The 12,247-nt window shown below is 44.1% G+C and overlaps 1 protein-coding gene across 1 annotated transcript in view; it reads right to left on the reverse strand.

The window, feature by feature from the left end:
• The window catches only part of gpatch8 (G patch domain containing 8), a 37,223-nt gene that overhangs the window by 20,980 nt on the left and 3,996 nt on the right, over window positions 1–12,247 (reverse strand). The window contains exon 2 of the mRNA XM_080723712.1: window positions 6,330–6,407. Coding sequence (XP_080579838.1) covers window positions 6,330–6,407 — 78 coding nt within the window. The remainder of the gene's footprint in view (window positions 1–6,329; window positions 6,408–12,247) is intronic.

Consider the following 12,247-nt stretch of genomic DNA (forward strand, 5'->3'; position numbering starts at 1 on the left):
GTTGAGAACCACTGGTCTATAGCACTGAACATGCTACTTGCCTGGTAGCTGCTGGACATTATGAAGGCAAAAGAAGCCTAAATTAGATTACTTGTGAGACGGTGTCCTCAGCTAAAATAGCTGATCTACAAGCTCACAACGCGTTACAGCGTGAATGTCGAGAGCATCTATTTTGAGTTGGACACCAGTGTGTAACCAAGTATGTAATCAGGTTACGTCTATATGGACTACAACGTCTGTAGGTGCTAAGCTCTTACAATGCATTCATTTCAGATTACAGGACTACATGACCTATGATTCAATTCTGCCAAGCTACACCGAAGATTTTGCTGCAGTGAGCTCCACCCTCCTCTGACGGTGGGCATGCTTCTGTGCTTTACTGCAGCGCTGGTGCAACAGCAGCCTACACACACACACACACAGAGACATTTTTATTGGTCTGGACGGCAAGCTGATCTGTGGGGTTTGGCAGACAGGAGGAAAATCAATATGTCCCCCTAAACCAGCAGCATTAAATAAAAACCATATAACTCTTTCTATGCCCCACAGCAGATTCAACATTGTTGTGCAATGTTTCAGTCAAAGACTTATGTGACCAAAGAAGCTTGCCCAATAACATGTTCTATTTTGGCAAGCTCAGACAGATAATATCCTACCAGGAATTAAGGGTAGTACTTGCCACACAACTATGTTTTTCCCCCTCAGGGTTTAAAATCACTTGTGTGAATCATATACAGAAATGAATAAACAGGCGGGGCAGGTTGGATAACGCACCAGTGGCAACCGCTATACCGTTATATAGATTAGATCTAAGAAATGGGCTGAGCAATGTGAAAAGGGCAGAGATGAGGTGGGCTGTGTGCTGAACAACAGATTAAATGCACTAAAAAGATAACAAAAAATTAAAATGAAATAAACAGACAGACAGACGGATGAAAGCAACGACGGCGAGTCCAACAGCAGTGCAAGTGGAAGGGAAGGCATTTCCATACGAACCTGGCTTTTAAAATACTGGGCTGTCAAAAGAATAGTCACACGTGACACAACGTAAGAAACCGGCCAAACGCTTTCAACTGTATTTCTTCTAGCTTTTCCATTTCTTTAATGCAAAAAAAAAGAAAAAAAAGAAAAGAAAAGAGGAAATTTTCAATTCTCTGCCTTTGAACAAACATAATACTGTATACAAACAGAAAACAAAATTGGTAGGCATGACAATAAATCCACCAATTGACTGTTAATATAGAAGAAATGAAAATGTTATCCAAACGAAAGAAGGAAAGCCACAAGTGGGGGGTGGTTGTAAGAGGGGAGAGTGCATTGTGCTGTCATTGGCACAGTGCATGGGGAAGAGGGGAAATTAAAGCCCGAGTTATACTTAGTTGCACACGGGTGTAGTGCAGCAAAAATAGCCGATCTACAAGCTTATTTTACGTGCGTGACACCCGCACGCAACCAAGTATAAATCAGGTGTAAGATGTGGGTAAAGGAAGAGATATGCAGGGAACTGACTAGTGACCTCAGTGTATTATTGAGTCCTGGTGTGTGTGTGTGTGTGTGTGTGTGTGTGTGTGTGTGTGTGTGTGTGTGTGTGTGTGTGTGTGTTGTGTGTGTTGTGTGTGAGTGTGTGTGTGTTGTCACTCAGGTTTAGATTATGTTCCAATTCCTTCCCAGCATTATTCTTCAATCAGAACGAGGGCATGAGAATTGGGATAACACATGTACTGTACAACAATATGGTTAACCAATCCAGTTAAACACTGAACAACGCAACTAAAGCAACTTTGTCTTGGGTCATATTTGACACAACTGTCCCTGAATGAATGAATGAGCTGCTACACATTTTGAGGAAAAGAAGAAAGTGATGTAAAGGCGGATATTAGGGATAGCCAACAGTTAAGAAATCGGTAACCGGTAAACACTAACAGTTAATGGTAACCGTAAAAAAAGGGCTCTAGGGCTCCTGCTGCTGCTGTTACGTGGCAGCCTATTATTGCCGTTTCACAGCTAAAATAAAACCTAAAAACAATGTATCCCTCTTCTTCTTCCCCGTTATTCCCTGTATTTTTAATCAGTTAAATAGCAAATTTTATGATTGGGGGGGGGGGGGAAATAGTGTATTTTTTCCAACACATTTCCTTAACAGTTCACCGTTAATTAACCGATAAGGCTTAATGGTAACAAGGTTAATAACATTTCTCCAAATGGCTATCCCTAGCGGGTATCTGACCATTTGGGTGGAAAGCACTCACAATCAGACGTCACCCTTTCTCTTTATGATATGGAAATGTCTTTTTGCAGGTGCCAGTGGTAAACTGGGATCTGCTCCCAATAAACCCTCCCTTCAGTTTCCCTTGCGTTTGGTGCTCTGCACATTCCAGCCGGGTCTCAGATAGGTGTGACTAAATGGAAACAACTGTCTCAGTGCTTCTAGAGCCAACAGAGGAACAAAAATAAAACAGAGAAACAGAAAGCGCCTAATAATACGAAACACTTGTACATAATATAGCACTGTTATAGACTAGTAATCAGTCACTAAGCATGTTTATAGCGACCTTGAGGGATTCTCTCGTGGATTACGTCAACTTAGTAACCAAATTCAAGGTGGTACTGAGAAAACAGTAAACACCACCACAATAAAGCTCCAGTTCACCGAACACTAACGCACAGTCTCTCATATGTCGTCGTTGTCGGGTGAAAACCTTGTATGTCCAAAACCGTTCGTTTTGCATTTATCATTTTAAAAATGATTTAAACTAGTGAAAACAGCCGATCTACAAGCACACAACGCCTCGCACTGCGAGGCGTTGTGTGCTTGTAGATCTGCTGTTTTCACTACTTTTGTGCGACAGCCTTGTATGATGAAGCAGGGCTTTACTTTGCGAAAGAACATACACATTTGAAACTTGGGAGATACGAGGTTTCCACCCGACAACGACGATATGCTAAAAGGATTCTGTCCAGAGTGAGAACCACACTACGTAATGGAGCCAACTGTTCCAAGGTTAAGTATATTTCCAGACAGCTGCAATACTCTCCAACACCTAATGTCCCTGGGTTACATGGTCCTACTCCATGTTATGAACCGGAGAGACTCTGAGGGTGTTGATGTGTGATGTGTGTTGATGCCATGGATGTTTTGTCAAGACGTTAAGCCTTCCATGTCTGACAGTGACCCAGTCTACACGTGTTTCTTAATTTACGGATGTGCATCTGCGGATCTGAGGCTGCCCCACTGCATATCGGAGGGGGTGGGTGTGGGGTGAGGGTTGGAAAGGAGGGGGGGGGGGGGGGGGGACGTCGGGGGCGGGGGGGAATTAGGACAGTGTGACAAGTAATAGCACTGAATGCTACCCAGTTAAAACATGCAATTATGCAAAAAACAATGTTAAACAGAGAGGGCAGAAGGCCAAAGGGTTGGACAGAAAGAGAATAAAGATCCCAATAAAATACCACAGACCTCTAGCTGCCTACAGATCACACACAATAATAGGCAGGGGAGGGGCTCAGAGGAGCTGGGCTGATGCACTCATTATCAGCTCCATGATGTTGACACTCAATGATGACCGACACTCACCCGTCGCTTCACATCTATGCCACTGAGGTGGGCCGGAATGGGCTACTTACTGTACCTGTCTGAGCACACTCAGTATACGTGTGTGTGTGTGTGTGTGTGTTACGATATTTCAATCTGACATGCAGTGACCCATCAGGAGATCATAACGAAAAGACGATTTTGATAAAGGGCAAGAAACAGCCACCAGCCAAATATTAGTAACTGTGTGGTGGTGATTATATTTATGTTGCTGCTAATCATTTTACTTCACTAGCATAAATCACCATTTAAGTCCCCTGCCTTGTGTTGGGGTTGTGCGTGGATTTCCTAAAGCCCAATTAATGCTTCGGTGTTGAAGTGCTGTGCAACACGCCTCTCGCCAAAAATAACGTATTTCCAACGGGAAAAGGTGTTGACGCGCTAACACACGTCAACACAAAAAGACGTTATTTTTGGAGAGTGATGCACGTCACGCACACAACACCATCGCTGAAGTATAAATCATGCTTAAGTAAGCTGTGAGGTGCTTCTCAGGTTGACTGAGTGACGTGCCCTTTTGGTGTAAGAGTTCTGCGTGTCTCGGGCTGTGCTCCGCAGCAGCTCAGCCCTCAGTGCCCCTCCATAAACAATAGCGCAGGAGCAAAAAGACACATTCAAGCCCGGTAAGCAGGCCACTTCCTCTCCACCACCCATAAACAGTGGGTCACTTACCCTGTGTGACTGTGTACTCCATCCATCAAGTCACTCACTCTATTGGTATTCAACTCGACCTAGTCTTTAAATCAGGGTTCCCCAATTAGTTTTCCCCAAGGGCCGAATTATGTCTAGAGTACCAAGCCGAGGGCCACAACATTGCAGGGGGGCGACGGTGGCGTTCCCACTACTCCAGCGACAGTTTTCGTCGTTGTCGGGTGAAAATCTTGTATGTCCAAAACCGTTATACCACCATTATTACTGGGGTTGGTATGGGCCAGACAGTAGCCACCCGCAGGGCGTAAATGGCCGCCTATTGGGGAACCCTGCTTTAAATCATTATTAAAAGCTGCATTTTAAGAAATTTGATTCTTGGGTCTGGCCCACCTCTAACCGCTTTGGCCAAGGTATCCATGATTGAGCACCACAGCCATGTGCACGTTTACATAAAATTGAAGAAGTGCAGTTTCATCTGCTTCGTGGTGTGACTACAGAAGAAAATACTTTTGATTTGTATGCTTGCTTATCTTATCTGACTGGGTCACAAAAGCACTTCGGCAAAGGTAGTAGAGGAGAGGAAAACCGGCACTGTGGAGATGGAAAGTGGAGCTTGGGCCTGCTTACCATGATGCTTCAGAGAGACAGGGTAGGAGGGAGGAGGAGGGGTGAGGAGAGAGAATGAAAAGAGCTGCCTGCGCTATTATCTATGTGCCTCTTCAGCGAAAAATGCAGTCCCAGTTGCACAAGCACCATGCCAGCACAGAATGACAGAGGGTACTGTACACCGAATCACTGTGTAGTAGGGAGGGAGGGAGCGTGACAGAAACAGACAGAAAGAGAGAGCAAGACAGAGAGACAGGAGAGATATAAAGAGTGATATAAAGAAAGAGAGTAAGAGAGAGACAGTAAGAGAAGCGTTACAAAGGACCCTAAAGATAGGAGTAGGAAAGCAGAGCGTGCAAATACAAACCGGGTCATTGCTGCTTAGCTAATAGGGGCCAATTCGCTGCAGGAGAGAAATGTCGAACACCCCAAGTTGTGTACAATAAGATAACTGTCCTACAGACAAAAACACTACAGACTAAGACAAATAAGTTCTAAACTACACACACTCACTCAAAAACACAAATCTAGCCATTCACATCATCTAGCGCACTCTCTCTCGCTCACTAAATGGAGTGGATTAAGCACTGTCCTTTTTTTACCTTCTTCAAATCAAAACAATTACAGCAAAACAATCAGACACATAATGGCCAGCAAAATTCTGGCAACTTTAGTTTAAAGCCCCCAATTATCTTTGCAACACGTTAATCTTGTTTGTCCTTGTAGGGCATTAAAATCGGATTATATTTTTGAACACACCTCTCTCAATGAATGCCTGTATCTAATTAGATTAGTTCAATTAGTTCAGTAGGCTAATAAAACAATTTAACTGTGTGTGTGTGTGTGTGTGTGTGTGTGTGTGTGTGTGTGTGTGTGTGTGTGTGTGTGCGCGCGCTCGCATGGTTCCATTGGCCACCAGGACTGCCTTCCCACCAATGAATGGGACAAACAGGCTTGACTACATTGATTGCATTTATATTAGTTTAGAGAATACAGTACAGCGATACTGGGCCATGTAACCAGATGTTTTTTTTTCGATGGATAAATATTGACATTTAGACCAAACCATTAGAGACAGTGCTTTATCCACTCCATGTTTCCACGTCATCTTTTTTTCAACTAGTGTTTGGATGACATAAATGACTAATAGACTGATTTTCTTTTTTTATCTAGCTTTAGTTCAAAGTCAAACATAAGAGATCTAGCAGATACATCATAATTTGACTGTCACAAAGTAAATGGAAGAGGCAGAGGACTTAGGAAGGGGTTGGGGAGCAATATATAGGGTATAATGAACATAAGACAGGTGACTCTATTGGTTAAGTGGCAGTGTGTTCAAGGAACCACTGGATGCATTCTAAGTGGGCTGAATCAATGGAAGAAAAAAAAGGGCGGGGGGGTATGGCTCTTATTCCTCCCTGGACCAATCATCCACTCTCACAGCTGGTCCAATAGTGCGGGTTGATGGATGTAGCCTTACCGATTCTATGGGCTTGTCCAGTGACGCCTGCTCCAGCTCCAACTGGCCCTCTTCATACTGGTCAAAGTGATTCCCACCCTGGAAGTGACACAACAGGACACAGAATTGGACGCAAGCACTAGTAAATACAGATGTAACCACAGATATAAAAAGCTAGATACCTCATCTGCCACTGCAGTTCATTGGTGATTGGTAAAACAGGACTGGCGGAATAGCGGAAGGCACTCTGCCACTCAGCACACCAATCACAGCGTGTCTTTTCCGGTACTTAAATTCAATTCAAAAGAGCTTTATTGGCATGAGGAGACAAACGTTTACATTGCCAAAGCAAGTGCCTCTTGGAAAGAGGAAGTCCCGCATCTGATTGGCCTACCAAACGTCCCTTCTGTGACACACCGTGTGACACACAAGGAAGGAAGCTGCCTTCAGATTTCATGAAGATTGCCAGTCCTCTTTTACCAACACCCCAGAGCCGGAGGAGGCGTTTACCTTTCTATGTCTATGGATGTAACACTCTGGCAATCCATGGATTAAACGTGTGTACAGACTCAGACAAGAGCACTTGCAACATTGGCTTTAAATATATGTCACCAAAACGCAAGCAGTGTTTAATGTGTGGCTATCCTAGCAATCATACCTTTCACCATGTTTTATTTTGTTTTCCTCTATACCAATTCTAAGACAATATTGTCTCCACCAGCCGAAGGCATGGGGGAGAGTATGTTTTCCCCTCCGTCCGTCCGTCTGTGTGTCCGTGCGTCCGTGCGTGCGTTTCTCGCAGTTTGTGTGCAGCTAATCTCAGTCGCCGTTGGCCCGGTCGCTGCCAAAGTGAGCACACACATTCCCTGGATGCCAATCTAGAACCTCTGCCCTAAATTTTTCAATTGGGCCTTTTCTAGCGCCACCTAGTGGCCGATGTTCGCAAAACACATTTCTGTGCACTACTCTTACAGATTTTGTCCAAAAATCCTACAAATCGGTAGGCAGTATCTCAACAGTCATGTGATCGACACAGATCTGTCCGATTTTGCATATTCCATCCTGATTGGCTAAGATTGGCTTCCAAAGTTTGTAGGATTGAGCCGTTTTGGACAAAATGCCTCAAATCACAAACGCAAAGTGCAATTATCATGAAATCGCGCACACACGTTCCCACTAGGCCGAGGAAGAAATACCACTTAAATCTTTTTTAATCAGCCTCATGGTGGCGCTATAACAGGCCGATTTGTGGTTTTACCTATAACTCCACCGATCAGTTTCAAACTTTGTAAGCGCACTCCCTAGAGGCTAAGGATAAACCTTTCCCCTGCATTTTTCACATCAGCCTTTTATAGCGCCACCTTTGGGCCGACTTATGTAAAACACATTTTTGGATATTACTCCTTGAGATTTTATCCAAAAATCACACAAATCGGTACACAGTATCTCTATAGTCATGTGATCAAGTCCGATCCGTCTGTATTTCATATTCCATCCTGATTGGCTAATATTGGCTTCCAAAGCTTGCAGGATTGCTCCGTTTTTGAACAAAATGCCTCAAATCATCAACGCAGCTTGCGATTACAGTGAAATTTGCCACACATATTCCCACTAGGTCAAGGAACAAATGCTACCTTTTTCACATTGGCCTGTTATAGCGCCACCAGCAGGTAGACTTTAGCAAAACTCATTTTTGGAACACAATGCTTCAAATCATGCATGCAGCATCAGATTGCCATGAAAGATCTAAGGTGAAGAACATATGCCACCCTTTTTACATTGGCCTATTATACAGTAGCACCACCAGGACGCACGGCCTGGTGGAGACCTGTGCTCGGAAGAGCACTGCTTCTAGTTACTAGTGCTTCTGGTGGATTTAAAAACTATAAACAGCTTGTCAAAGTCAAACAGACGCTCTGGAGGCATCTGTACTAGATGCCCGACACACCTAAGCTGGCACCATTCCAAATCAAGGAGCAGCGGTTCTGTAGGTGACCTACACAACGCCGGGTATTTTGCTTAAACCTAGATTTTTGGTTTTCGTTTTTGAAAATCTCTGCGTCTACACAGCCCTGTATAGAAAAATCTCTCTGCCCACATGACAATGGCTAGAACATCGCGGGCCAAAAAATTGTTTTCATAATATGGTCAACCCCCCCAAACGCATATAAAAAGCTCCGCTTGTGAAAATATCTGAGTTTGTGTGGCCGCTAGTCTCTCACAGATGTCTGAACTTCTCATCCCATCTCTAAGGGAGAGGTCGGCCACCCGTCTGAGAAAACACATTTCGGCCCCTTCTTTCTTTCGATTCATGACCCACACTTCATACGGACCATAGGTGAGAGTAGGAACAGAGATTTGTATTCTTCTATTCTCTTTTCTTTTCTTTAGATTTTTTTTAGTTCTTTCTGCTTTTATTGAGAGATGAACAGTAGACCAACAGGAAATGGGGACAGATGGGGGGTGACATGCAGCAAAGATTGTCAGGATCAGGACTCGGCGGGATCAGGACTCGGCGGGATCAGGACTCGGCGGGATCGCGACGCTACCAGCCAAGGTGCCCACTGCCCTGACGGCTACTCCAGCCGCCCAGGCCAAGAAAACCTCTTTTCTAAAGAACCTTACCTTGTTATGTTTGTTTTACCCAAATGCTTCATGTCTCCATGGCTCTATATACAGGAATATCCTGTTAACAAGTATCTCAAGATTGTGTGGTGATACACAGCAAGAGAGCATTCCTGATTTAGAAGTCAGAAGGCGAATGTAACAGTTTCAACAATGTTCTGTGCAACATAAAAAGCCATTGGCCATTAAATAGTAATAAAGGCCTATAGAGCAGCAGCACAAGACTATACCACATTATTTGTAATCCAATTTTAGGGCAGAGTTAAAGCTAAAACAAAACACCCATTTACAACATGCAAATTGCTGCCCTGGACATGACACAAGATGAGTAATGTCGACTATCTGTCTCAGAGTAGAAACTAAGTACCGTTGTAAACATACACAGACAGGCTGGGCGATATTTGCAAAGTCAAATATCACAATACAGTGATGTCATTACGTGCACATCCCGCATCAAAAACTCATTCAAGTCACCCAGGGACTCATTCATGTCATGGTCCTGGGGTCCCGTGGATGCGCCTCCATTGGAGTCCATGTTAAAATAATTTACTGCGTCGCGGTAAAAGAAAAAAAAAAATATTCCACAGACACCACCATTGTTCATGGGTGAAAGCATCCTACTTTACCCTACGTTAACACATAAAATCCACGTAGACAGTCTTAAACAGGCGATAGAAACATCAATGTTTTGATTCCACCGACGTCCAACGCCATTTTGCGCGCGTAAACTTTATATTGAGTCATAAAACTTTTCTGGGACCCATTTGAATGACCACCTGTGGGTCCCGGGACCCATTACATTGAAAACCTAGTAACATCACTGCATATCTTTGACCAAATACCTCAATATATCGATATTGTGAAGATGATATTGCATTATAACGATTATCTATATTTGTTACAGTTTTAAAATTGCAGATCCTCAAGCTCAGCACGACTCATGATGCGATACCTTGTGAGCTTGAAGATCGGATATATAGAAAAAAAGGGGCATATGTGTTTAAAACCAGGAAATGTGCACATTTCCTGGTTTTGCACATTTCCTGGTTTTAATCACATATGCCCCTTTTTATACTTACAAAAAGTGCCATATCACAATATTACAATATCCAAAACAGGCCCTTTGGACAGACAGTTTCCTCTGCGTGGCAGTTGGGGCGGGGATATGTGAAGTGCTGGTCATATCTGTGAGTAACTCAACTTTCGTATATGAGGGCCTCCTTATTAGATTGAAGCCCCAGCCAACATTTGCCTTTCCCTAGCAACTGCGGAAGAACACGCCTCTATGTAAAGATAATGCAAACAAGGACTGCGTTTCATCAGCCAACTACAGCCTTTTGTCCAATCTGGCTTCACGCTGATAAGAACCAGCTGCAACAGAACACGGCCTACAAATGGCATGTGATGTGATCCTACTTTGACGGTGATAAATTCTGAAAGAGCAGAAACCTGCAACAGAATGAGGGATGTAGAGAATCCTGAGGAGAGGTTGGGGGGTGTTGTGGGGGAGTGCAGTACTTATTTATGAACAAATCGATGGCTCTCTCCTCTCTCTCTCCTCCTACTGCTGCTGACTCTCTGCTCAGACTGCTCAATGTGCCATCAGCATAAGCTCTCGCCCACTACAATGACCTCATGTTTTCGCTAGCATTGGCCCTTTCAAGCTCACACAGTATAGCCTTGTGGCCAAATTAAAATGCTTTCTTGAGGCGGTTTCACTGAAAAGAATTACAACAGAAGGGGGTAATAGTGAATTTCCATTTGCCCGGCAACATGGATGCTTTACTTTGTGCAAGGGCCACATTAGGAGGCAAGTGCCCCCACAGAAAGAAAGGAAAACATCACACCCGTGTGAACTGAGCGGTGGTGGTGGAGGCTGTGCAACAGCACTACTGGGTGGGTGCAGCGGGGTTAGTGTGCTTTACAATGCTGTAGTTTCTTCACACACTCTAATTTATTTGACCCTAAAACATTCAGTTTGTTAATAATAATAACTAGAAAAAAGCCCCCTGCGGGGGCCTGGCCCCTTTCCTATGTGAAAGTCCCCTGTACCCAGAGATGGATACAGTCCAGTGGGCAGCTAAGCAATACAAATTTAGGATAGCTCAACATTAAATATGCAGTTTTTTCCAAAATGCTAAATAGTGTAAATGGCAATCCATCCATCCATCCATCCATCCATCCATCCATCCATCCACATCCATCCATCCATCTATCCATGCATCCATCCATCCATCCATCCATCCACATCCATCCATCCATCCATCCATCCACATCCATCCATCCATCCATCCATCCATCCATGCATCCATCCACATCCATCCATCCATCCATCCATCCATCCATCCACATCCATCCATCCACATCCATCCATCCATCCATCCATCCATCCATCCACATCCATCCATCCACATCCATCCATGCATCCATCCATCCATCCACATCCATCCATGCATCAATCCATCCATCCATCCACATCCATCCATCCATCCATCCATCCATCCATCCACATCCATCCATCCATCCATCCATGCATCCATCCACATCCATCCATCCATCCATCCACATCCATCCATCCATCCACATCCATCCATCCACATCCATCCATCCACATCCATCCATCCTCTACTGTACCTTACCGTACCTTACTGTACTGTACTCTACTGTAATCTACTGTACTTTACCTTACTGTACTGTACTTTGCTGTACTCTACTGTACCTTGCTGTACTCTACTGTACCTTGCTGTACTCTACTGTACCTTGCTGTACTCTACTGTACCTTGCTGTACTGTACTGTACATATTCTGTGTTCTATATCTATGAATTCTATGTGTTCTAGAACTATGAATTCTGTGTTCTAGATCTATGTTTTTGATTCTTGTTCTAGACCCCCCCCCCCCCCCTCTCTCTCTCTCTCTCTCTCTGTGTGTGTGTGCATCTGACCCCCCCCCCCCCCCCCCTTCCCTCTTGTAACCTGAGACCTGGTGATGATAATGACACTTCGCTCCCAACTATGGATTGCGCAATATGCCGCCTACAGGCCAAAATGTGGGGAAAAATTGTAAACATTTTGGGATTATGAGAAGTAGAGACACATCTGAAGGTGATAAAGTTGATGTTGGGCAAGGTACATGCGTTATTGATTTTTGTATTATGTTTTTTAGACAATTGAACAACTGCTGAACGTGGAGTTACAGATGGAAACACAGACACGCATTTTTTTTGGGCGATTCTGATTATGTAGTGGGATAATACTTGACCACACATGCTGCCCACCCTTCCCCCCTGTGTGTGTGTGTGTGTGTGTGTGTGTG

The sequence above is a fragment of the Nannobrachium achirus genome (assembly GCF_963921795.1).
Source record: "Nannobrachium achirus genome assembly, chromosome: 4".
Taxonomy (NCBI): domain Eukaryota; kingdom Metazoa; phylum Chordata; class Actinopteri; order Myctophiformes; family Myctophidae; genus Nannobrachium; species Nannobrachium achirus.